At 39.9% G+C, this 27,064-nt stretch overlaps 2 protein-coding genes across 2 annotated transcripts in view; both read right to left on the reverse strand.

Moving 5' to 3' along the window:
* LOC127452865 (aryl hydrocarbon receptor nuclear translocator 2-like) overlaps positions 1-27,064 on the reverse strand; it is a 1,027,890-nt gene that overhangs the window by 670,481 nt on the left and 330,345 nt on the right. The window lies entirely within an intron of this gene.
* LOC127453124 (ankyrin repeat and SOCS box protein 7) overlaps positions 1-27,064 on the reverse strand; it is an 82,512-nt gene that overhangs the window by 33,765 nt on the left and 21,683 nt on the right. Inside the window, exons 3-4 of the mRNA XM_051719272.1 lie at positions 22,781-23,034; positions 11,340-11,945 (exon numbers count right to left, since the gene is read on the reverse strand). Of these exons, the coding sequence (XP_051575232.1) occupies positions 11,340-11,945; positions 22,781-23,034 (860 nt within the window). The remainder of the gene's footprint in view (positions 1-11,339; positions 11,946-22,780; positions 23,035-27,064) is intronic.

A 27,064-nucleotide genomic window follows, 5' to 3' on the forward strand; every position in this document is an offset into this window, starting at 1 on the left:
TAGTCTGGAGCCCTGCTTTAATCTAGAAATTGCTTTCCCTATTTCCTCCTTTTTAATCTCTGCCATTAAGGCTTTATTCTGTTCTTCACCTATGGAGGGTAAATCCAGTGATTCTAGAAATGTATTTATTTCCCGTGGGCTGGTTGTATTTGGTTCCTTATATAGATCTCTATAGTAATTTTCGAAAATGTTGTGGAGATCTTCTAGCTTATGACAGAATTTTTAGTTTTGGGATCCCTAATTTCATATATAGAACTCTCTACCTGTTGCTTCCTTAACCTCCATGCCAGAAGCTTCAAGGCCCTTGAGCCATTTTCATAATATCTCTGCCTAGCAAATTTGGCTTTTTTCTCTAATTCTACCTCACATAGTTTATTTATTTCCTTTTTAACATTGCTTATTTGAGGGAAGTCGTGTGGCGCCATGCGAGGGTCGGACATGTGAACTTTGCAAGTTTTTAATACTTTTTGTGTCATTAACCGTTGAGATGCGATACACCACATTTCATAACTATTCTATGAAGACAGTATGTCAAAAAATTCAAAATCCTCGGGCTCTGGGAGACATTAAAAGACACTAACGTGATCAAGCTGATACCTCAGACAGGGCCGCAGACCAGGGACTCAATTTGGACAGTGTGGCGGGAGAAATTCAACGTCAACTGTCCAACATGTCGGTGATGCTGACGAAGGTCGCAGCGGACTTGGAGTATCTTGCTGTAATACGTCGATCGATCACTTCCATAGAGGCGAAATTGAGTTGGAGTTGGTTACAAGAATCGGGGACGTCGAGAAATGGATTGATTATCTGGAGTCATCGGAGAGGGAATTAGCTGCTAATCCACTAGCGACCAAGGCAGATCTGCAGTGCATCTGGGAAAAGTTGGAAGACCTTTAGAATCGTAACCGGCAAAACAACGTCTGAATTGTTGGAATTCCTGAGAATGAAGGAGGCAGAGATATGGTGAACTTCCTAGATGAGCTCTTTCTGAGTCTGCTCGACATAACAGGCCATAAGCTGGAAATCAAGCGAGCTCACAGGGACCCAGCTCACAGATTTGCTGAGGGAGATAGGCCCCGATCGATTCTGGCCAGATTTCTGAGATCATCGATAAAGATGAGCAGCACTCCTTCGGGACAGTTGTGGATTAATCTGCTCGTTCTTTGTGCTTGTGCCTCCTGTTGGATGGAGTTTGTTTTGTGGAATATTTTTTTTGCAGGATATTGGAAGGATTAGATCATCTGCTGCACTTATGAAACAGCCGGCTCACTGAACATTCGTTTGAATGCCCGAGGAAACAAAGTTTTTTTAATTTTTTTTAATGTATTTATTTATTTGTATTATTTTTATTTATTTATTTTTTGTGTGTGTTGGTTCCACTAGAGGCTGGAGCTTGTTTTGGGGAGGAACACACCTTCGGGACAGTATGTGGATGAATCTACACGTTCTTTGTGTTTATTCTGCCTATTGGCTGGAGTTTGTTTTATAGATTTTCTTCTGTTATGTAATTCTGTCTCACAAAATTTGTACAGAAGCACTAGAATTGAGTAATCTGATGGCAAAGTTGTCACGGGGGCACTCGCAGGCGTACATGGACTGTTTGAGTTTAGAGGGATGGACGCCGGTTGGTGCTCTCATGCGCGGGGTTAATGCGCACGTTTGTTTGGTTCAGGGGGAAGCTTGGGGTTTGACTGTTGCACTAATGTTGGAATGTGGTCTTTATAATCTTGTTTTTGACACACAATCTATTTTTTATAATATGTCAAAATGTCAAATGTTAATATGTGCAGATTGTCTCTCTCCACGTGGAATGTGAATGGGTTGGGCACCCCAAAAAAAGACGGTTATTTCTTTTCTTAAACATAAGAAATATGATCGTGTTTCTTCAAGAAACTCATCTTTCCCCAAAGGAGGCTGAAAAATTTGGGAAGATATGGGGTGGTCTTGTTTTCTTTAGTGCTGGCTCAAGTAAGAGCAGGGGAGTCATTACATTGATAAGTAAGCATCTACAATTCAAATATCTCAAAAAATTAAAGATAAACAATGAAGAGTCATTATTGTTTTAGCAGAAATTCAGGGGCAAAGGTTGATTTTGGCTAATATTTACGCACCTAACGCTGATGATCAGGGCTTTTTTATAGATCTTGAAGGGATGTTGCAAGCCGCTGGCACCCCTCATGATATAGTATTGAGAGGAGACTAGGGCTGCCCCCAACCAAAGATTTTCCTAGTCGACTAGTCGCATGTATATGATATTAATTGAATTACTTATATATATATATATATATATATATATATATATTGGGGGGCATCAGAAAACGGATACTTGCCTGATGGCAAATGGAAAGGTGGTTACATATGTATATATATATATATATATATGTATATATATATATATATATATATATATATATATATATATATATATATTATTCTTTTATCACTTCATTATTTTATTTGCTTTTTCGTTTGGAGTGTAATTTGAATTTAGAAATTTATTTGATTTAAGTTTTTAATTTTTTTAATAAATTAAATTTTCAATGCAAAATCACTAAAGCAAGAATATTCACCGATCCCTCAGCCCAGGGGTTGCCGATGTAATTGGATATTGCGATATACAGTGCCTTGCAAAAGTATTCAGACCCCTGACCAAATATCTCATATTACTGATTTACAAATGGTGCAATTAAATTTCATTGTTTGATATTTTATTTTAAAACACTGGAACTCAAAATCAATTATTGTACATTGGTTTTATGTTGGGAAATATATTAAAAAAAAAAAAAAAAAATATCTTGCTTGCATAAGTATTCAACCCCTGTGCTGTGGAAGCTGCCATATTACACTGATGAAAGAAATTGCCCTAACAAGGACACAATTACTTTACCACTGGCATCCACCTGTGAATCATTAAAGTTGCAATCACATTTTCTGGATAAAAAATCCATTGTTGAAGGATCATTGGTCAGACTGTGAATCTGAAGGAAAATGAAGACCAAAGAGCATTCCACAGAAGTTAGAGATAAAGTAATAAAAAATGCATAGATTAGGCAAAGGGTACAAAATAATAAACAAATGTTTGGATATCCCAGTTGGATTAATAATCAGGAAGTGGAAGCTGCACCACACCACCCAGGCACTGCCAAGAATAGTCCGTCCCTCAAAACTCTGCGCTCTAACAAAAAGTCTTGTGAGAGAAGCCAAAGAGAGGCCAACAATCACTTTGAAGGAGCTACAGAGTTCAGTGGCTGGGAGTGGAGTAATGGTGCACCAGTCAACCATATCAAGAGCACTGCATAACACTGGCCTGTATGGGAGGGTGGCAAGAAAGAAGCCGTTACTCAAAAAGTACCATCTGAAAGCACGTCTGGAGTTTGCCAGAAAGCATGTGAGTGACCCAGCTACGATGTGGGAGAAGGTTTTGTGGTCAGATGAGACCAAGATAGAGCTTTTTGGCCAAAACTCAAAGCGCTATGTGTGGCGCAAACCTAACACTTCCTATGCCTCAAGACACACCATCCCTACAGTGAAGTATGGTGGTGGCAGCATCATGCTGTGGGGATGCTTATCAGCAGGGACTGGGCATCTTGTTAGAATTGAAGGAAGAATGGATGGAGCAAAATATAGGGAAATATTGCAAGAGAACCTGCTTCAGTCTGCTAAAAAACTGAAGCTTGGGAGGAAATTCACCTTTCAGCATGACAATGATCTCAAGCACAAGGTCAAAGCAACATTGGAGTGGCTCAAGAACAAAAAGATAAATGTCCTACAGTGGCCCAGTCAAAGTCCTGATCTCAATTCTATTGAGAATCTGTGGCACTATTTGAAAATTGCAGTCCACAAGCGTCACCCAACCAACCTGAACAACCTGGAGCAAATCTGCAGAGAAGAATGAGCCAAAATCACTTCGTCACTGTGTGCAAAGCTGGTACATATGTACCCCAAAAGACTTAAAGCAGTTATTGCAGCAAAAGGTGGCTCGACCAAATATTAATGTGTGGGGGTTGAATAATTAAGCAAGCAAGATATTTAGGTTTTTATTTTTCATAAAAATATTTCCCAACAAAAAAACAATGTCACCTTACAATAATTGATTTTGAGTTTCAGTGTTTTAGAATAAAATATCAATCAGAACGAAATTTCAGTGTACCATTTGTAATTCAGTAATATGAGAGAATTGGTCAGGGGTCTGAATACTTTTGCAAATATATATATATATATATATATATATATATATATATATATATATACACACACACACACACACACACACACACACACACACACACACACAGTTGTGCTCAAAAGATTGCGTACCATTTTTAAAGAAAACTTGAGTGAGCAGGCAAAACACATTTCTTTTATTTCTTATGGGATTCATATTCAACTGTAGGTTATAATAGAATGGCACAATCATAAAACAAAACATGGCAACAAAGAAAAAATAAATAAATGACCCCTGTTCAAAAGTCTGCATACCCTTAGTTCTTAATACTGTGTATTGCCCCCTTTAGAATCAATGACAGCGTGCAGTCTTTTGTAATAGTTGTTTATGAGGCACCAAATTCTTGCAGGTGGTATAGCTGCCCATTCATCTTGGCAAAGTGCTTCCAGGTCATGCAAAGTCTTTGGTCATCTTGCATGAACCACATGTTTGAGATCTCCCCAGAGTGGCTCGATGATATTAAGGTCAGGAGACTGTGATGGCCACTCCAGAACCTTCAACTTTTTTTGCTGTAACCACTGGAGAGTCAACTTGGCCTTGTGCTTGGGGTCATTGTCATGCTGGAAAGTCCAAGAGCGTCCCATGCGCAGATTTCGTGTAGAAGAATGCAAATTGTCTGCCAGTATTTTCTGATAACATGCTGCATTCATCTTGCCACCAATTTTCACAAGATTCCCCGTGCCTTTAGAGCTCACACACCCCCAAAACATCAGTGAGCCACCACGATGCTTCACAGTGAGGATGGTATTCTTTTCACTATAGGACTTGTTGACCCCTCTCCAAACATAGCGCTTATGATTGTGACCATAAAGCTCTATTTTGGTCTCGTCACTCCAAATTACAGTGTGCCAGAAGCTGTGTGGCATGTCAAGGTGTCGTCGGGCATATTGTAACCAAGCTTTTTTTTTTCACTTCTTAATAAGTGATTGAACAGTACTGACTTGCATTTTCAAGGCTTTGGATATCTTTGTATATCCTTTTCCATCTTTATAAAGTTCCATTACCTTGTTACGCAAGTCTTTTGACAGTTCTTTTCTGCTCCCCATGGCTCAGTATCTAGCCTGCTCAGTGCATCCACGTGAGAGCTAACAAACTCACTGACTATTTATACACAGACACTAATTGCAATTTAAAAAGACACAGGTGTGGGAAATTAACCTTTAATTGCCAGTCACCTTGTGTGTCTGTAACAAGGCCAAACATTCAAGGGTATGTAAACTTTTGATCAGAGCCATTTGGGTGATTTCTGTTATCATTATGATTTAAAAAGGAGCCAAACAACTATGTGATAATAAATGGCTTCATATGCTCACTATCCTTAAATAAAAGAGTTTTTTGCATGATCAGTCATATTTTCAAAATCAATGCCAAAATTTCACAATTTCTGCCAGGGTATGCAAACTTTTGAGCAAAACTGTATATATAAACACTACCGGTCAAAAGTTTTGAAACACTAACTCATTCTTTATTACATTTTTTTTTCTTCACATTTTAGAATAATAGTAAAGTCATTAAAACTATGGAATAACATAAATGGAACTATGGGAATTATGTTGTGACTAAACAAAATCCAAAATTTATCAAAACTGTGTTATATTTTAGCATCTTCAAAGTAGTCACCCTTTGCCTAGAATGTTCAGAAATTACATATAACATTTTCTCAACCAACTTCTTGAGGTATCACCCTGGGATGCTTTTTAAACAGTATTGAAGGAGTTCCCATCTATATGCTGGGCACTTATTGGCTGCTTTTCTTTATTATTTGGTCCATGTCATCAATTTCAAAAACTTTTTTTTTTTTTAATTACATTTTAGATTTATAATGAAATAAATAAATATGGTGGCACAATTATATTTTTGTCTACAAAACTCATTTCAAACATTTAAGCATACACCTTCAGATCAAAAGATTTTTAAGATCATGGGAAACATTTCAGTCAAGTGTTTCAACATTTTTGAATGGTAGTATTCACGAGATATATATATATATCTCGTGAAGGAGGGAACAAAACAAATTTATTCAAACACATGATGTATTTTCCCGGACAACGAAATACCCGACCGGTACAGAATGCACAGAAATAGATTCTTTGCCAGAGAGATGTTGTCCTTCACAACTGTTGTAAAGCCATCTTTCAAAACGTTGAACAACACACATTTTAATTGCACTTTTTTTTTTCCAGTTTCATTTGAATTTCTATTTAAAATAAATAAAAAATAAAGTTCAAAGTTTGAAATCAAGGTGTCTTGCTTTATTGTGTAGGGTTAACCCTAACCCTGCTTAATGAAAATTACCCCATAGTACCACCTAGTGTCCAACCTGCAGTTCGTCAGTTTCCTGTGGAGTTTTTTTTTCTGCGACCAACCGACCAATCAAAACTTGGTCGACCAAGACTCTTCGCGTTGACTAATGTTTGGTCGACTATCAGGGGGCAGCCCTAGAGGAGAATTTAATCTTCTGATGGACTCAGTCCTTGATCATGTGCAAGCCCCCTAGGACAACATTGATGCTTCACAGGATGTGTAAAAATCTTGGTCTTACAGATATTGGAGACTTTTGAACCCATCTGGTAGGGACTATACATTTTTTTCATCAGTCAATAAGATTTAATCTAGAATAGATTTTTTTTTTTATATCCAAGTCCCTCATTTCATCTGTTGTTGATTGCTCAATTGGAAACATCTTAGTCTCGGATCACGCCCTTGTGAGTTTAGAGGTGTTGCCACATACGGAGAAAAGGAAATCATATGGTTGGCACTTTAATGTATCCCTTTTGCAAAATCCTGAATTCAAACAAATGATAAATTCTGTAATCAATGTTTATATGGAGACCAACTGGTCCTCAGTACCCTCTGTGGGCGTGGCTTGGGAGGCACTTAAGGCGGTTCTTAGGGGTCGGATCATACAGTATGCCTCATTCATCAAAAAGTGCAAAGCACGAGAAGTCGTGGAGTTGGAAGGGAATATTAAAAATGCAGAGGGAGAGATGAAGTGCCGAATGTCATCTGATGAAATACAGATATAATACTATTTTGTGAATTGGGGGACAAGGCAGGGAAGCTTTTGGCTAGATATATAAAGCAGAGAGAGTCTTTCTCCACCATTCCCTCAGTGAAATCTGCTGGTGGTGAAATTTTTACCTCAGCCATTGATATTAATAATGCTTTTAAAGAATTCTATCTTGATCTTTATAGTTCCACGTCTTCAACTACTGATGAAGATATTAGAAACTTTGTGGAACCATTAGGACTCCCTAAACTGACGACTGAGCAAAAACATTCTCTTGATTCGGAGATAAACTTGTAGGAACTTGACGAGGTAATTAAGGCCCTACCTACAGGCAAGGCTCCGGGGCCAGATGGTTTTGCCACTGAATTTTTTAAATCTTAGCTACAGAATTGTCTCCACTTTTGCTATAAGTTTATGCGGAATCATTAAAGAATGGAAATCTTCCGCCAACCATGACACAAGCCTGGATCGGTCTGATACTTAAAAAGGACAAAGATCCAAATGAATGTAAGAGTTACCATCCAATTTCCCTGATCCAGCTAGACGTTAAAATATTGTCAAAAATTCTGGCTAACCGATTGAGTAAAGTTATGACATCTACATAAAGATCAGGTGGGGTTTATTCGAGGCCACAGCTATTCTGATAACATTAGGCATTTCATCAATATCATGTGGTCAGTGGCGAATGATCAGACTCCGGTCGTTGCCATCTCACTTGATGCCGAAAAGGCGTTTGACATGTTAGAATGGGATTAAGATTTTGGAAATATACGGGTTCGGGAAGACTTTTATTAGATGGATTAAGTTACTTTATAGACACCCAGTAGCAGCGGTACAAACAAATAGATTAATTTCAGATTATTTTACTCTGGATAGGGGCACCCGGCAGGGTTGCCCTCTTTCCCCATTATTGTTCTGTCTTGCCCTGGAACCATTAGCAGCCGCGATAAGAAGGGAAGATGATTTTCCAGGGGTGGTGGTGGGAGGTATGGCGCATAAGCTTTTGCTTTATGCTTATGATATTTTATTATTCGTCTCCGACCCCATTAGATCTATGTGTTGCCTCCACAGAATTATTAACTGCTTTTCTAAGTTCTCAGGATACAGAGTCAATTGGTCTAAATCCAAAGCTTTGGCTCTGACAGCATACTGCCCAGTAAAGGCTTTTCAGCTGGGCACCTTTCAGTGGCCCAAACAGGGCATTAAGTATTTGGGCATTTTATTCCCAGCAAATTTGTCTGATTTATTTAGAGTTAATTTTGACCCCTTAATAAAAAGGTTTTCGAGCGATGTGGGCAGGTGGGCTTCATGACATTTATCTATGATTGGGAAGGTTAATGTTATTAAAATGAATTGTATTCTAAAATTTAACTACCTGTTACAATCTCTCCCTGCAGATGTCCCCCTCTCTTATTTCAAGCAATTTGATAGTCCTTCATTTGGAATGGTAAATGTCCCAGATTACATTTCAATAAAGTTACATAGGCCGATTGACAAAGGTGGGCTAGGCCTATCCAAGATTGTGTTTTATTATTATGTGTTCGGTCTCAGACATTTGGCTCATTGGTTGCTTCAACCTGAAAGAGCCCCTCCCTGGTTCTGTATTGAACAGGAAGTTCTTGCCCCTATTTTGCCATTGCAAAGCCTTTCTATCAATCTAACCAGAGAAGTTAAATCACACCCCGTTATTTGCATTTGCACTCGGTATGGACAAAAGTGTCCAGAGTGTTTAATTCGGATATTTATCTAAATGTTGCCTTGAGCTTATAGCTAAACCCCAAACTTTGCATGAATAAGCCCGGAGCCTTGCCTGTAGGTAGGGCCTTAATTACCTCGTCAAGTTCCTACAAGTTTATCTCCGAATCAAGAGAATGTTTTTGCTCAGTCGTCAGTTTAGGGAGTCCTAATGGTTCCACAAAGTTTCTAATATCTTCATCAGTAGTTGAAGACGTGGAACTATAAAGATCAAGATAGAATTCTTTAAAAGCATTATTAATATCAATGGCTGAGGTAAAAATTTCACCACCAGCAGATTTCACTGAGGGAATGGTGGAGAAAGACTCTCTCTGCTTTATATATCTAGCCAAAAGCTTCCCTGCCTTGTCCCCCAATTCACAAAATAGTATTATTCATGCAAAGTTTGGGGTTTAGCTATAATCTGCTGGTCAGAGTGGATTGTGAGGGGGGTTAATACACACTCGGTGACCCATATGAGAGCAGTGTGTTGAGATCCTTTGAAAATTTGGTTTAACATTTTGGGATCCCCAGATCTCAGTTTTTAGGTATCTACAGCTGCGCCACTTGCTCTGTACTATTTTTGGGAATAGTACACACCCCCCTAAAGCAGCAGATACTATGAGAGTGGTGATTACTGCTTTTGGAAAAGGTCAGGAGGCACCAGTGTATTACTCCTTGTTAATTCAGAGTCTGGGGGACGGAGCCTCAACCACTCTCAAGAGATTATGGGAGAAAGATTTAAACTTGGAATTGGAGGAGGAAGAGTGGGCTAGGATTCTAAAAAAACATCAAAACTGCATCTAGAGATGCAAGGGTGCACCTTATACAATTCAAGATTTTACATCGGTTCTATTGGACCCCCTCTAAATTGTATAGGCTTGGTCTTAAAGACACACCCACCTGCTGGCGATGCCAATCAGAAGACGGAGACATAACCCATGTCTTTTGGGGGTGTGTTGAGATACAGAAGTTTTGGTTAAAGGTTCAGAGTCTGGTGTGCGATGTATTAGGCACTCGGGTATCATTTTGCCCCAGACTCTATATCTTGGGTGATGGGGTGGTCATCGACATTGAAAGTAGACACATAAAGAGTTAGGTCTTAAGCAGTGTCATGATTGCCAGGCAGATAATTTTAAGGGGCTGGAGCACCCGAGTGGTGCTCGGAGATGGGAATGTTGGCGGCCTTTGAGGAAGGGGCATTTAGAAGAATGAGGAGGTACAACATGTTTGTGGAGAAATGGGGCGGTATATGTCATTTATGGATACGTGATTATTATTATTATATTTTTAATTTTATTTATTCATTTTTTTAAATTTTTTGTGCGTGTGTGTCTATATCATTTGAGACCACTGTGATGTTGTTGGGGTTAGGGTGGGATTGGGAGGGGTAATAGTTTGGGTTAAGATTGATTCTGAAAAAAATCTGAAAAAAAGCTAATGCATGAACATGCACAAGAACTTCACGAAATAATTCAGTGTGTCTATAATCAACATGAGGGATAGATATGAGAGGCATGCATGCACATTAAAATCTCAGTTACAGGTACTGCACTAAAATAACTCAGAATTCTGCTCTGAAAGTCACCTTGGTAATTATAATTAAGAGAAACTGTGCACCAATTTTTTGCGTTTTCTCTTTGTTTACTTTTTGAGCTTTATTTTCAGTCAGTAATATACATATGTAATGATTAACGCATGTCCCCATAAAACTGTGTATGCTTAGATTAAAGCGTCAAACTTCTCAACACCATACACCAATAAGCTCTGCAGTATAACCCCATGAAATCAGAAGTGGGCGGAGCTACACGTGTCACTCCGCCCCAATGTGTCACCACGGCCCATCGTCCAGACTACACTCTGGAGTACTTGGGATCCCGTGAATATATAATTTTTTTTCATTTGATTCAAATTCTAATTAGATTCTAATTAGACAGTTTTAAAACACAGAATAAAATAAAACTGATTTCACAAAGCCCTAGATTTTATATCGCCAGCAAAATTATCACAAATTTATATTGTTATAACTTATTTCTGTAGCTCAACTAGTAGAGCATGGAGCCAACAATGTAAAGATCATGGGATCAATTCCATGGATACACTAACTTTTAAATGCACATCTTGAATGCACTGTAAGTTGCTTTGGATAAAAGTGTCTGCTAAATGCATAAATGTAAATCATTAATATTCAATCTAACAACTGTATTTTAATATGACGCAGCCTCTGATAATGTGTTGTATATGTTGTCATAGGCAGATGAAGCAATCTGTGGTGCAATGTTAAAAGAAAACAAAAACTAATACTTAAACTGTTTAATTTAGTAAACCTATAAATAATAAAAAAAATGTAAATGGTAATTTATAACCTACTTGTGACCTCCTGCAGAAAGTCCAGACAGGGCCGACTAATCCCAGACATACTGACTGAAACAGCCACAGGTGTCTGGCCCTCGTAGTTCTGCGTGTTCGTATCGGCTCCATACGTGTAAAGCATCCGAGCACACAGCACATCGTCTCTGAGCGCTGACAGGTGCAGCGGTGTCTGTCCATCCTCCAGACGGCCCAGATTAGTGTCTGCTCCCCGTTGAAGGCACATACGGCAGTACGAGTGGTTGCCCTTAATGACGGCATAACGCAACAAGAAGCCATTCTGAATGTCTATGTTGGCATTGTGATCGAGCAGAATGCGCACGCAGCTCGAGCGTTCACGGATAATTGCGAGCTGAAGTGGAGTTGTGCCTTTATCGCTGAGCGGGTCCACCTCGGCTTTGAACTCTAAGAGGAGACGCACGAAGGAGTCACGCCCGTAGTGAGCCGCCACATGTAAAGGAGTCCAACCATCGTTGCTTTTGGCGTTGATGATGTCACTACGATACTCTGATTCCAGCATGAGGCGAGCAATGCGGGCACGGCCGTGCATGGCAGCATAATGCAGTGCAGTAAAGCCTCCGATGAAGTCCTTCACTGTGGGATCCGCTGTGTGATCACAGAGAGAAACTCATGAAAATACAGTTGAAGTCAGAACTTTACATACACCTTAGCCAAATACATTTAAACTCAGTTTTTCACAAGTCCTGACATTTAATCGTAGAAAACATTCCCTGTCTTAGGTCAGTTAGAATCAAAATGTCAGAATAATTGTAGAGAGAATGATTTATTTCAGCTTTTATTTCTTTCATCACATTCCCAGTGGGTAAGAAGTTTACATACACTTTGTTAGTATTTGGTAGCATTGCCTTTAAATTGTTTAACATCTATTTTGTGAAGTGCACCAGTCCCTCCTGCAGCAAAGCACCCCCACAACATGATGCTGCCACCCCCATGCTTCACGGTTGGGATGGTGTTCTGCGGCTTGCAAGCCTCACCCTTTTTCCTCCAAACATAACGATGGTCATTATGGCCAAACAGTTCAATTTTTGTTTCATCAGACCAGAGGACATTTCTCCAAAAAGTATTATCTTTGTCCCCATGTGCACTTGCAAACTGTAGTCTGGCTTTTTTATAGCGGTTTTGGAGCAGTGGCTTCTTCCTTGCCGAGTAGCCTTTCAGGTTATGTCGATATAGGACTTGTTTTACTGTGGATATAGATAATTGTCTACCTGTTTCCTCCAGCTTCTTCACAAGGTCCTTTGCTGTTGTTCTGGAATTGATTTGCACTTTTTGCCCCAAACTACACTCATCTCTAGGAGACAGAATGTATCTTCTTCCTGAGCGGTGTGATGGCTGCATGGTCCCATGGTGTTTATACTTGCGTACTATTGTTTGTACAGATGAACGTGGTACCTTCAAGCATTTGGGAATTGCTCCCAAGGATGATCCAGACTTGTGGAAGTCCACAATTGTTTTTTTCTGAGGTCCTGGCTGATTTCTTTTGATTTTCCCATGATGTCAAGCAAAGAGGCACTGAGTTTGAAGCTAGGCCTTAAAATACATCCACAGGTACACCTCCAACTGACTCCAATTAGCCTATCAGAAGCAAACTGGCATAATTTTCTGGAATTTTCCAAGCTGCTTAAAGGCACAGTTAACTTGTATGTAAAGTTCTGACCCACTAGAATTGTGATATGGTCAATTAAAAGTGAAACAATCTGTCTGTACACAATTGTTGGAAAAATGACTTGTGTCATGCACAAAGTAGATGTCCTAAACAACTTGCCAAAACTATAGTTTGCTAATATGAAATCTGTGGAGTGGTTCAAAAACAAGGTTTAATGACTTCAACCTAAGTGTATGTAAACTTCTGATTTCAACTGTACAATCAAACTAAACTGAAAACCAAAAATATCAAGCAACAAAAAAGGGAGAGCATAGATGTTATCTAGAAATAACAACTAGTATATTCATATATGCCACGTTTATGACATGAGGGGTAAACACATATAAAGAGATATGATATTTGGGCAACACATTTCAATAAGGTTCTATACATTAACATTTGTAAATACAATAGGTATCATAAACTAACAATGAATAGTAATTATTAATAGCATTTCTTTATCGTGGTTAATGTTAATTTATGAATATACTATTGGTCATTGTCAGTTCATAATGGATTAATGTTTACATATACAAATTTCAATGTTAAAAATGTATTAGTTTATGCTCATTTGCATTCTGCTACTATATTTTAAGGCAAATGATTCTGCACCCCAGTTTAAACAGTGGCATATATACCTTTTCATTTTTACTATTTGCAGCGTAAATATTAACATATACTATCTGCATTCTGTCTTAACATTGACTATAATACTATAACAACATATACAGTAAATTTACATGGCTAATTTATTACACTGTATATGGTTTAATAGCATATATTATTAAATACATCATTATAATATTATTATAAATTACACTATGATATATAAGCACTGACTCTGTCTGGCTCCATCATATTATTGGTGCAAACTACTGTGTGTTCAGTGTTATTTTCATCTCGATGCAAATCAAGGCACTGTATTTGCCATAGTGACTGATCAATCTGCAATTTTAAACTAAACTCTTTATGTATTTTGGATCACAATCAATACAGAGGGCAGAGTAATTTCAGAAAATCAGAGTAAAACAGTTGACCACGAACCATTCCATCCTCAGATGTTTTAATATTCCAAAATAGAACCATCTGAGGTCTTGCATGCATTCCTAAACCTAAACATGTATTTCAGTAAAATTTAGATGCATTTCAGTACAATTCAGATGTCAAATTAAAGTGAATCAACTTTAAATTACCTGCTGTGCATACAGCAGTTAATGCTCTTGCCCTTCAGTAAATTTAAACCTCAGTCTAAAAGTCTGATACCAATTTTGAATTCAAGGCATTGGAGGTGACAAGGGAACCTATGATTTAAAATTAATTACAGTGTAACTGTAAAATATCACTTCATCCATTTCAAAGGTATTAAACTGGCAAAGGGGATTACAGTACCCTAAGAATCATCTGAGACAGAATAACAATGCATCAAGTAATTTTTCCCCTTGTCTAGTTGCTATAGTAATGATGTATGACCTGTCCTGAGTAATTAAGTGTCTTGTGCTGAAATGACAAACTCTGATCTGACCAAAACACATCTCTAGCAATCTGATTTTCTGTACAGAAAACAGAAAACTAATCAGATCTGAAACAAATATGGCAAATAATTTTTTTTTTATTTTGACCTTAATTATTTTGGTACAAATAACATAAAATGAATCCAACTTGAATTAAACATGGCAAATAAAAAAATAAAAAATTGTTCCCCACAGTAGACATGATAAATCTGTAGAAATTTAACAACCGATATATATTTTGGATTATCGTCTCTATTGGGGTTGAGCAAAATCACCCTTAAACAAATTATGTTCGAATGATGTTAGATATTAGGAAACAAACCATGTTTGCCTTCAGATATTTATATATTTTCTATAGAAATGACTTAAATCATTAAGAGCCTAATGAAGCATTTATTATCGTTGGATAATTTTTTACTTCTGTATTATTTCCTTTGTTTTCATTGCTTTGAGTATGTTGATTTTATTGAGGAAAGTTTAATAATAATATGTCAACAACATCAGACTGCAATGTGGCATAATGTGAAATTAAGTATTATAGAAAATAGTGGTTGACCGTATGGGTTTTTTAATGGCCGATAGACCGATATAATGGGGATATATATAGACAAAAAAATGCCCTAAAGTTCAAAATGTTAGGGCAAACAATGCCCTGGTTTCTGTTTTTTATTTATACCATCTGATATAGTTCTTAAAATTCTACTTTAAGAGTAGCATTACACACTATCACATAAAATATGTTTTGAATAAAAGACAGTAAATTTGTGTTTAAAAAAAAAAAATGCCTTCATAAACATAAAAATTCCCCTGAAAATTATATCAATATGGCCATTATTGGCCCCTTCATGGAAAAGTTAATTTCTGAACTTGAAGATGCAGTAATGTAACAAATATTATACCGGGTAAGAGCCTGTGACTTTCAATGCCCTGAGACTGTGTGTTTTTATTTTTGACGTCCATTCAGTGTCACTGCAAAGCACAAGCAGTTTTGGGTGTGACACATTCAGAATTAGTGGTCGAGCGATATATCGTAGAGGCCGATAAATTGGACGATATTCTGAGTGTCCTCATGACCCGGCCCTCCCTCCTCCTCGTCACACTCCTACATCGCCTGACTCAGGCTGGGGAAACCCCCGGCATGACGCACTCCCCTCCCCTCCCATCCTGGAGGGGGGGCGTTGCCCTTCCGGCTATGCCTGCCAGCAGTTTTTCCCTGCCTTTCTGGAGCCCTGGGAGATACGAGGGGAGGGAAAGGGGAGAGGGAATGAGCGAGGCGGAGCGATAGAGAGAGAGAGAGGATTGAGAGAGAAAAACTTGCTCGCCGGTTCCCGGACATGCTGTCGCCCGGTCCTCAACCGCTCCTTCGCCCTCTGGCCGACAACAGCTCGCTCCTCCCCCAGCAGCGAGTCCTACGGCCCCTGGCGGACAGAACCACTCCTCCCCTTCTTCGACGGACAGCAGCAGTTCCTCTTGTTTTCGGCGGCCGGCAGCGACCCCTCTGTCCCCAGGCAGACGGCCGTGGCTGCTCCTTTGGCGGACGGCAGAGGCGAGGACTGTGAGACAGCGCATCCCTCCTCCCTCCTGGGATTCAGCACCACTGTAACAGTTCAAGGATAGGCAAGGAGGCGGCGGGAACCGGCTGAACAGTGAACAAAGTTTTAATGATATAAATGAACTTAAAACAACATAAACGAACAGACACACATGCAGCGCAGCCACGTGCATCTCTTTCTCTCTCGAACTGGCACCTCCAGTTCATCTTTATCCCCCTCCCAGCTGATTAGCTGGATTCAGGGCCGGCCTTGTGTCCTCACAGCCTGGCCTCCTCCTCGTCACAGTGCCATCATGTTAACACAATAATAGACCGGCGTGCAACACAGTGTCATTTAAACAGCCCGCATATCAGAGCTGCGGCAGATGCGTTTGAGCTCATAATTTTAAAGTGCTCGACTGTTTCATTCTCCCTCTCTCTCTCAACAGTTCTCTGTAACTTTTAACTTTCTTGTCTAATGATAAAAAGGCAAATATCAATAAAAGTAATATCATATACCGTCTGCAAATATGTGCATATCACGTTTAAACAGATGTAATAACCCAACCTCACACAACAGCAGATCTAGCGTCCTGTGGAGCACTCATTTATTTATCTCTAAAGCACGTATTCTATAAGCCTCTCCTCAACAGTTCCCTGTAACTTTTCTAATGATTAAAGTCAAATATCAATAATACTTCTATTCTGCAATGTCTGCAAATATGCAGATATCTCGTTTAAACAGATGTAATTCACAAACCTCACGAAAATCCAGCGTTTTCTTCCCATCGAGCGCTCATCTAATATCTTCCTCTGAAGCGCGTATTCTATCAGCCAGAATCAAAAACTTCAGGATCAAGATTAAAAGTTCCTCTGATTCACAAATCATGATGTGTTACTCCAAGCAGGCGATCCAGTCATTTAAACTGACAGGAGATTGCTGCTCACGCTGAATCCGCACGAGCACGAGTGCAACTTCAAGGCTGCATCCGAAACCAGGAAAATGTTGCCTTCGGAGGATGTATACGGAGGTAGGATGACAACAAGGTGCTTTTCAAACTGTTCGGAGACCAGTTTCTTTAAGATTTCCATTCATTCAAAACAGATGTCAGTTAAGCCATTAACTGATTAGGCAGCAAGGTAGCAAGTCAGCTGCCTACGTTTTCGAATGTGGCCCAAGGTAAAAGCGTTTCACGTGTGCTGTAAGTAAATGTCATTCACAATGCACTGTACGTACAATTGGTTTGATTTGATATTTTTTGAGTAAATGCGATTGCTAACGTTGACATGCCATCCATGGTTGCTGGACTACTGTGTGTACTGTTATTTCCTTCCTAATATATTAACAATTTCTTCATGTGCAAATAAATTACTACAATTTGATGACTAAACAGAAATCTGAATAAATTGCTATCTACCATTTAAAATACAATATTATTTTTTAGTTTTGTGTGAAATTGAGCAAATATAGTGCTAAGAGTCTATTATTTTTTTTAGCAATATTATGTTTGTTATTTACTATATTAAATTGTGTGATATATCTGCATTGTATCGGCTTATCGGCCACCCTGCTCTCTGAATATCGGCGTCGGTATCGGCCATTAAAAACCCCATATCGGTTTACCACTAATCAGAATATGTTATATTGTCCTGCTATGACGTGATTCAAGGAATTACTCTTGATTTATTAGTAATTCAATAATAGTTTCTGTTCTGTTGTTACTTGTGTTACAAATACGATTTTAATTTGATCAAAATGATTGTGCACCCTTGGTTGATACACAGTGCGAGCTGAGCGCACGTAGTACAAGCAGAGATGCACGAGTGTTTTAGTGAAACATCAAAACAAGCCAACTCACAACAATTAATAAACTTCCCAGCTCTGCAGAAGACATTCTAGAAGAGCGGGCTTGGCTCGCTCTGTGCGAGCTGAAACTTGGTGCGGCCGGTCACGCTGCACAATGATAGCTCTACTCAGTTGTACGATGCATGGTATTGGGACATTTTATCAAGAACGAGTACATGGCGAAGTATCTAACCCGATACTAGTCCTATAACAAACACAATTATTTTTGAGTGCCGCTTCATCCCTGGAAATCAGGAGGATTGTAAATTCCTGAACTCTTCCAATGGATACAGCTGGTGGCAACTAAAGAGAGTCGCACTAGTGGAGACAAATGCGCTGTGAAATGTGGCTGAATACGAATTTCATATAATTTCTCAATAGCGGGCCAAATGATTTTCTATTTCCAAAATCTCTCCATAGTTAGGGCCTTGTTTGGACACCCCTGGCTAATACCTGCCGTATTTTCACTTACATTCATCTTCGAGAATTCTGTGGAATGATGTTCCTGGTACTTATCTGGAATGTTTACTATGAATGAGACAGCATTAACTTCTATGAACATTTTAAATACCCAAAGTATTCACATCAGATTGGTTAATTTAACTGATGTTTACGATGGAGACGTTAATTTCTTTACTTGTATTTGTAAAAAAAAAAAAAAAAAAAACTGCAAAAATTCTGACTCGCACAATGCCGTGAATGAAAAGTGGCAACTGTATATGACAGCCGTATGTTTTTTTTAAACCTGCAGTACACCGTGAAACTGAATCTCTATTCTGCACAGAAACTTTTTCCTTCAAATTATAAATACTGTATGTCATCACTACGACACACCCTTCAAGCTATTGTTCACATAGACATGTATGATATTGATTCCGGCAATGTTACTAGGGTCTCCAAATCAAAAAATCACAATAAAGTTTATCTACAATAAACATCAAATTTACACAACACAATTTAAAATCTAATATACACATAATTACACACAACACAATATACAAATAATAACATACAATGTACATTATACAATAAACAATATATAATACACATTATACAATAAAAATAGTATATATATAGTATATATAAAATGTACAGTAGGTTGTATTGTACTGTATTGACATTCAGGCTGTTGGTTGACAGTCAGTTGCCAGTGTGTTGTTAAGAGAATATAATTTATGACAGTCCTGTGTCAGATAATAAGATTAATAAAGTGCAGTGCTGATGTATATTGATCGTGAGAGATCAAGAGTTCAGAAGTCTGATTGCTTGGGGGAAGAAGCTGTCATGAAGTCGGCTGGTGCGGGTCCTGATGCTGCGATACCGTCTGCCTGATGGTAGCAGTGAGAGCAGCCCATGGCTCGGGTGGCTGAGTCTCTGATGATCCTCCGAACTTTTTTCACACACCGCCTGGTGTATATGTCCTGGAGGGAGGGAAGCTCACCTCCGATGATGTGTCTGGCAGTTCGCACCCCCTTTGCAGGGCTTTGCGGTTGTGGGCAGTGCTATTGCCATACCAGGCGGAGATGCAGCCAGTCAGGATGCTTTCTACAGTGCTGGCGTAGAACCGTGTGAGGATGTGGTGGTTCATTCCAAACTTCCTCAGCCGTCTCAGGAAGAGGCGGCGCTGATGAGGCTTCTTCACAACGGCCTCCGTGTGGACGAACCATGCGAGTTCCTCAGTGATATGGACACCCAGGAACTTGAAGCTGCTGACTCTCTCCACCGGTGCTGCATTGATGGTGATGGGGCTGTGTTCTCTTTCTCTTCTCCTGAAGTCCACCACCAGCTCCTTTGTCTTAATGACGTTGAGGGAGAGGTTGTGCTCCTGACACCAGCATATAAGAGTGTGCACCTCCTCTCTGTAGGCTGTTTCATCATTGTCAGTGATCAGACCTACCACCGTCATATCATCAGCAAATTTAATGATGGCATTAGAGCTATGTGTTGCCACACAGTCATGTGTGTACAGGGAATACAGGAGTGGGCTAAGAACACAGCCCTGCGGGGCTCCAGTGTTGAGGGTCATTGATGAGGAGATGTTACTGCCCATTCTAACCACCTGGCGTCTGCTTGACAGGAAGTCCAGGATCCAGCTGCACAGCGAGCTGTTTAAGCCCAGAGCCTGGAGTTTCTCATCAAGCTTGGAGGGCACTATGGTGAGCTGTAGTCTACAAACAGCATTCTCACATAAGTGTTCCTTTTTTCCAGGTGGGAGAGAGCAGTGTGTATTGTAGATGCAATGGCATCATCAGTGGAGCGGTTGTTGCGGTAAGCAAACTGCAATGGGTCCAGTGATAGAGGCAGCACAGAGCAGATGTAATCTCTGATTAGTCTCTCAAAGCATTTGCTGATGATGGGGGTCAGAGCAACAGGACGCCAGTCATTTAAGCAAGTGATTTTGGATTGCTTTGGTACAAGCACAATGGTGGACGTTTTAAAGCATGTGGGGACTACAGACAAAGAGAGGGAAAGGTTGAAAATGTCTGTAAAAACACCAGCCAGTTGGTTCGCGCACGCTCTGATGACGTGGCCCGGAATGCCGTCTGGACCCGCGGCTTTACGGATATTCACCCGTCGGAAGGATCGGGTTACATCCGCTACAGAGACGGAGAGTGAACTAACCTCTGTAGCTTCGGCCGCGAGAGCTCTCTCTGCGAGGGCTGTGTTATTTCCCTCGAACCGTGCATAAAAAGTATTTAGCTCATCCGGGAGACAGGCAGTGGTGTTCACGGCGGAGTTTTTATTCCCTTTAAAGTCTGTGATGATATTAATTCCCTGCCACATGCTTCTAGAGTTGGTGGTGTTAAATTGTTCTTCAATCTTGTTCCTGTACTGGCGTTTTGCTGCTCTGATAGTTTTTTGGAGGGCATATCTGGCTTGTTTATGCTCCTCCGCGTTCCCGGAATTAAAAGCGGAGGTCCGTGCATTAAGTGCCACGTGAACATCGCTATTAATCCAAGGTTTCTGGTTCAGGTAGATCCGTATTGTTTTGGATGGAACAACATCCTCTAAGCACTATCTGATGAAACATATTACGCTATCAGCGTACACCTCGATGTCGTCATCAGAGGTGGACCGAAACATCTCCCAGTCCGCGTGATCAAAACAGTTTTGTAGCATAGAGTCTGATCCCGGAATAAAATTTTCTGGCATTCTGGCTTGCGTTCACACAGTACATTCCTCTGCATTGATCCTGGGATCAGAGCCCAGTGTGCATGAGGATTCAGTAATTTATTTGCAAATAAATAAATAGTTTAAATATTAGAAAGAAGGAAATAACACAGTATTCCAGCATCCATGGATGCATGAGCACATTAGCAATAGCATTTTCTAACAAAAGTCAGAATCAAACGAATTGAACATACAGTGAACAGTGAATATGATATTTACTCATAGCGCATGTGAAGCGCTTTTATTTTGAAATTGAAAATTTCAGCTTACACGGCCCAGATTGCCTGCTTGGATTGTCACGGACTGACATCATGTTAGATTCATAAATAAGAGGAATTGAGTTTTGACCCAGACTGATAGAATACGTGCTTCAGAGGAAGATACTATATGAGCGCTCAACAAGAAGTGACGTTCGTGAAATATATCTGTTTAAAAGAGATATCTGCATATTTGCAGACAGTATATGATAGAAGTATGATATTTGCCTTTTTATCATTAGACATGAAAGTTGAAAATCATATTAAAAGAGGCTGATAAGCTTTAGAGGAAGAAATATGAGTGGTCCACAGAATGCTGGATTTGCTCAAGTTATGTGAGGCTCGTGAATTACATCGGTTTAAACGAGGCAGACGGTATATGATATTAGTTTTATAGATATTTGCCTTTTTTAGAAGAGAGAGGGAGAATGAAACAGGCAAGCACTTCAAACATTATGAGCTCAAAAGTGTCGTGGCTCTGATATGCGGACCGTTTAAATGAGACTGTTGCACATCGGTCTATTATTGTAGTAAAACGATGGCACGTAACAACAAAATGAACTGTGATTGCTAGTTTACATGTCTCAGACAGCTCCTTTACATGCAACAAGGCCATTCTCTGCGCCTTTGCGGCTTAAAAATGAAATCAGCCAAACAGGAAAATGTATCAGCCATTGCCGATAATTCAAAATACTGAATATTGGCCAATTTATCAGCCTCTGCGATATAGCAGTCGAACACTTATGGTATAAGTTGATTTAAAACCAAACTGAGTTTTTTTTTTTTTTTACTGTGTTTGTCAAGTTTCAAATAAAGAGAAAATTATAAGAGGAAGTAGTTTTCATTTTGTAAAGTATTTAATTTAATGTAGCTTGTTACTGGAAAAGCTACACTATTGTGAAAGTAGTTTAACTACTGTCAATCTACTATATAATGTGATTAAGTAGCTAGTTATTTACTTCCCAGCACTTATGTGGGCGTGAGGCACGGCTCTTCTGGCCCCCCAAGAGAACAGTTGCCCTAGGCAACTGCCAGTATTACCACCGGCAACCAGCAAGGACAATGCAAAAGAAGTCTTGGTGCTGTTATGGTGAAAAACATTTTTGGTTGTTGTTATTTTTGGAGATTGGCAGTATAAATCGCCATCCATTTTAATTGCACAGAAAACTGAAGCTCGGACATTCTGCCTAAGATCTCCTTTTGTGTTCCATGATATAAAGTAAGTTACACAGGTTTGGAACATAAAGTTGAGTAAATAAAGACCTATATAAATAATAATGAGATTATATTTTTATTTTGGGGTGAACTATTCCTTTAAGTGCTACACAGTTTTTTTGCCAAATGCCACCCTTGAATTGTAGTTTTAGATAGATTTATAATAGTTTTATTTATTTTTCTTACAAAGCAGCATATTAACTTTTTATATTAACTTAACATTTTCACTGCCCAAAACATTTACCTCCGTGTTCGAGGAATACGCGCACACAGCGTTCCTTGCCCTTTGCTGCAGAGAAGTGCAGCAGCGTCCAGCCATTGGCGTCTCTGATCTTGGGCGAATAGCCCTGCTCCAGCATCTTGCGAACGGTGTAGACATCACCGGCTGCCACCGCTGCCTGGATCTGCAGCTCTTCTTGCAACTCTGGGTTCCTTCTGCAGTGATGGTTCAGCATCCTGTCACATCTCGCAGTATGGGGGTCAGACGCTCCTGTGTCCCTACAGTCAAACACACACTTCTAACATTAGGAAGACTTCCTTTAATACCGGCAGGACTATCAGGGATCAACATTAACGCATGTCCGCTTCTCCAGGACAAGTGGATTGTTTGAAGGGGCAGGTAAAAGAGAATTTTACTTGCCCGACCTGACAAGTAGCCTGATTAAGACGTCAACAACGAAAAAATAACTGGCTATTTTTGTGATATAGCCAAGACCTGCATCACTTATTACAAAGTTCATGTTCTTATTCTGCTGTTGAAAATAATCCAGATTGTGTAATTTTATAATTCGCTAGCGATTAGATGAGCGCTGTTTGACTGACAGGCTACTTACAGTGTGTGCGCTGAACATGCTTGTGGGTTCTGAGAACACTTGTGGTAATGCGGATATGTGCCGGAATGGTCAAATACATTTCAAAATTCTGCAAAAATGCCCATTTTGGTGAGGTTCATACACACAGTGGGCCTCATTCATGAATAACGACCAGAACAAATTTTGTGTAAATCGTTTGTAAAGCCATTCTAACGCAAATTACGGATTCATGAAAGTTTTCGTATTTTCAAAATGTTTGTTGGTACCAACAACATTTACACCTTATCCTGACAACATGTAAATCGTGTGTAAGGCCGGGCATACACGGTGCGATTTTTTTCCTGTTGTGCGAGCTCCCGACCGTTTTTTTTTTCATGTTGGGTGATATCACATGTAAATAGTTGGTGCTCGTGTGGTCGCGGCTCGCATCGGATGAGAGAAATTACGAGCGAAGCCGAGCAGAGAAATTACGAGCGAAGCTGAGCAGTTTACAAGCCGTTTACAACCTCTTAAAAAAGTTCCGGCACAGTCTGTGTGAATTCGTGAGGTGGTTGCGGTTGAACGAGCCAAAGGCGTTACAACTTGCACGATCTATGAAAACTGAGCGTCCATGAAGCTTTAGCACATTTGGAGAAAATAGTTGTGTTACAAATGTGTTTTTCCTGTACTATTCACGACCACATCATGTCCAGACTTTGATGACGTAAGCGAGTGCAGACCAATGGGGCGCTAGTCCACGCAAGTCCACGAGGGTGCATGAGTGATAAAAATTTGCATATGGGACAGACTTCAGATGAATTACTTTTAAGAACATAAAACTTACTCAAGGAAAAATATTCAAAAACTATGGAAAACTGAGTAAAACAAAGTTTTGAACCAGTTATATACATGAAGTGATACTTTATACACAAGATAAGCAAGTAATCCGTCACTGACAATCAGGAAAAAACTATTATTTGTTTTTTTTTAAAAATTTATTGATTCCAATCATAAAATACAGAATCAATTATTCACATTAACCCCCCCCCCCCCCCAAGCACTACTGTAGTCACCAACAACTAGAACATATAAAAAATAAATAAATAAATAAATAAATAAAAATAAAACCATTAAAAAAACAAAAAGATACACTTTCAAACAACATCAATAATACACATACCCAACTAAACTACAAATCCCTCTCCACAGCCCCTCCCCGAGAACCCTCCAAAAAAAGCTAAATAACACCCCAACTTCCTGACAAACACATCCCATTTCCCCAGCCTTCTAAAAATCACCTCTTCAAACGCCACCACCCGGCCCATCTCCCCGCACAACTCCCTAAACGAGGGTGCCCCAGCCAACTTCCATCCCTGAGGATAAATTTCCTGCCAATAATGACTCAGAGGACCCAACTTTTTAAATATCTATCCCCAATGTTGACAACCGTCCCATCACCCAGGATACAGAGTCTGGGGCAAAATGAAAACTGAGTGTCCAATACCTCACACAAAGCTCTGAACCCTCAACCAAAATTCTTGGATTTTAACACATCCCCAAAAAGCATGCGTTGTGTCCCCGTCTTCTAACTGGCACTGCCAGCAGGAGGGTGTGTCTTTAAGACCCAACCTATACAATCTAGTGGGGGTCCAATAGAATCGATGCAAAATCTTAAACTGCATCAGATGGGGGGGTCACGTGACGCCATGCAAGAAGCAGACGTGTGAGCGACGAGCTCTGCGCACTTTGCTAAATTTTTTATTATTTTCATGTTATAATCTGGTGAAATTTGATACACCCAGTTACACATTTGCCCTGTGAGGCAAAACATGGCAAAGAAGTCAAAATCCTCGGGCTCTGGAGACATTTAAAGGCACTTACATGTTCAGGATGTAAGCCCCGATAGGCCTACAGACCGGGGACTCGATTTGGATGGTGCGGCGGGAGAGGTGATCCAGCGTCAGTTGTCCAACATGTCGGTGATGTTGACGAAGGTTCTTGCTGACTTGGAGGATCTCGCTGTAATACGTCGATCGATTACGGTGATGGAAATAAAATTCTCTGAGTTAGTTACAAGAGTGACATGTTGAGAGACGAATCGATTGTCTGGAATCTTTAGAGAGGGAATTAACCGCTAATCCGCCCGTGACCAAAGTTGATTTGGAACATCTCCTTGAAAAGCTTGAAGAGCTTGAGAATAGAAGCCGCAGGAATAACGTTCAAATAGTTGGAATTCCTGAGCATGAGGAGGGCAGAGATATGGTGAAATTCCTAGACGAGCTTTTCCCGAGTCTGCTCGACATAACAGGCCACAAGCTGGAAATCGAGTGAGCTCACAGAGTCCCAGCTCACAGATTTGCTGAGGGAGATAGGCCTCGATCGATTCTGGCCAGATTTCTGAAATCATCCGATAAAGATCTTGTGTTGTGCCAGGCGAGGAGCAAAGGGAAGCTTTCTTGGAAGAACCATAATATTTTCTTGTTCCCGGACTTTGCGAGTTCGACAAGAGAGAAACGCGATCGGTTCAAGGAATGTAAGAAACTCTTACATCAGCGAAAGATCACGTTTGCTCTGATGTTTCCGGCCAAACTGAGAATAGAAACGAAGGACAGTCGCAAAGTATTTACATGTCCCAATCAGGCAATGTCTTTTATTGAATCAATGGGTGAGTAAACCATTGGGTGTTTCTCATGTGTGTGGGTCGATTCGCTGTACTTTGGCTTTTGAGGAAGCTGGGCTTCATTTTGGTTTCTTTTTTCTTTTTGCGTTGGCTCCGCCGAGCGGCTGGAGTTTGTTTTGTGAATAACACTTTTCCTTAAAGAAACTTTTGCATTGACGAAAGATTACTTTTGCATTGAAGTTCCCGGCCAGTTTGAGAGTGGACACTATGGATGACCACAAAATATCTACATGCTCACACAAAGGATGTCTTTTATAAAGTTGATGGACTGTGTAAGTCATGGTATATACTTTTATGTGGCCTCCGAGTGAACTGTCTCGACCATTCGGGGAACCGGGATGCCGGTTTTGTTTCTTTTTGTATTAGTTCCACTTAGCGGCTGGAGCATTTTCTATTGAATAAAACTCCTTTGGAACAGCTGTGGATTAATCTGTTCGTTCTTCGTGCTTATTCCTCCTGCTGGCTGGAGTTTGTTTTGTTGAGTATTTTTACGGGACACTGGAATGATTACGTCATCCGCTGAACTCATAACAGCCGGCTCACTGAACATTCGTTTGTCTGTCTGAGGAATCTGAACGGTTTTATATCAGCTGGAATTTGTTTTGTAGAAGATCACACCTTTGAGACAGTTCTGTGAATGAATCTACACGTTCTTTGTGTTCATTCTTCCTATTGGCTGGGGTTTATTTTACAAAGTATTTTCTGTTATGTAATTTTGCCTCACAAATTTGTGAGGCAAAATTAAGCAATCCGATGGCAAAGTTGTCGTGGGGGCTCGTGGGCATTCATGGACCTTTTGAGTTTAGAGGGATTGTCGGTTGGCGCTTTCGTGCACGGGGTTAATGCGCTTTTCTTTTTTCTGTTTGTTTTGTTTGGGGGGGAAGTTCTGGGTTTGATTGTTTCGCTAATGGGGAATGTGGTCTGTATAATTTTGTTTTTGACACACAATTTATTTTTTCTACTATATCAAAATGTCAAATGTTAATAAGAGTGTACTATCTCCACATGGAATGTAAATGGGTTGGGGCACCCCATAAAAAGAAGGAAGGTTATTACT

Source organism: Myxocyprinus asiaticus, chromosome 2, assembly GCF_019703515.2.
Source record: "Myxocyprinus asiaticus isolate MX2 ecotype Aquarium Trade chromosome 2, UBuf_Myxa_2, whole genome shotgun sequence".
NCBI lineage: Eukaryota > Metazoa > Chordata > Actinopteri > Cypriniformes > Catostomidae > Myxocyprinus > Myxocyprinus asiaticus.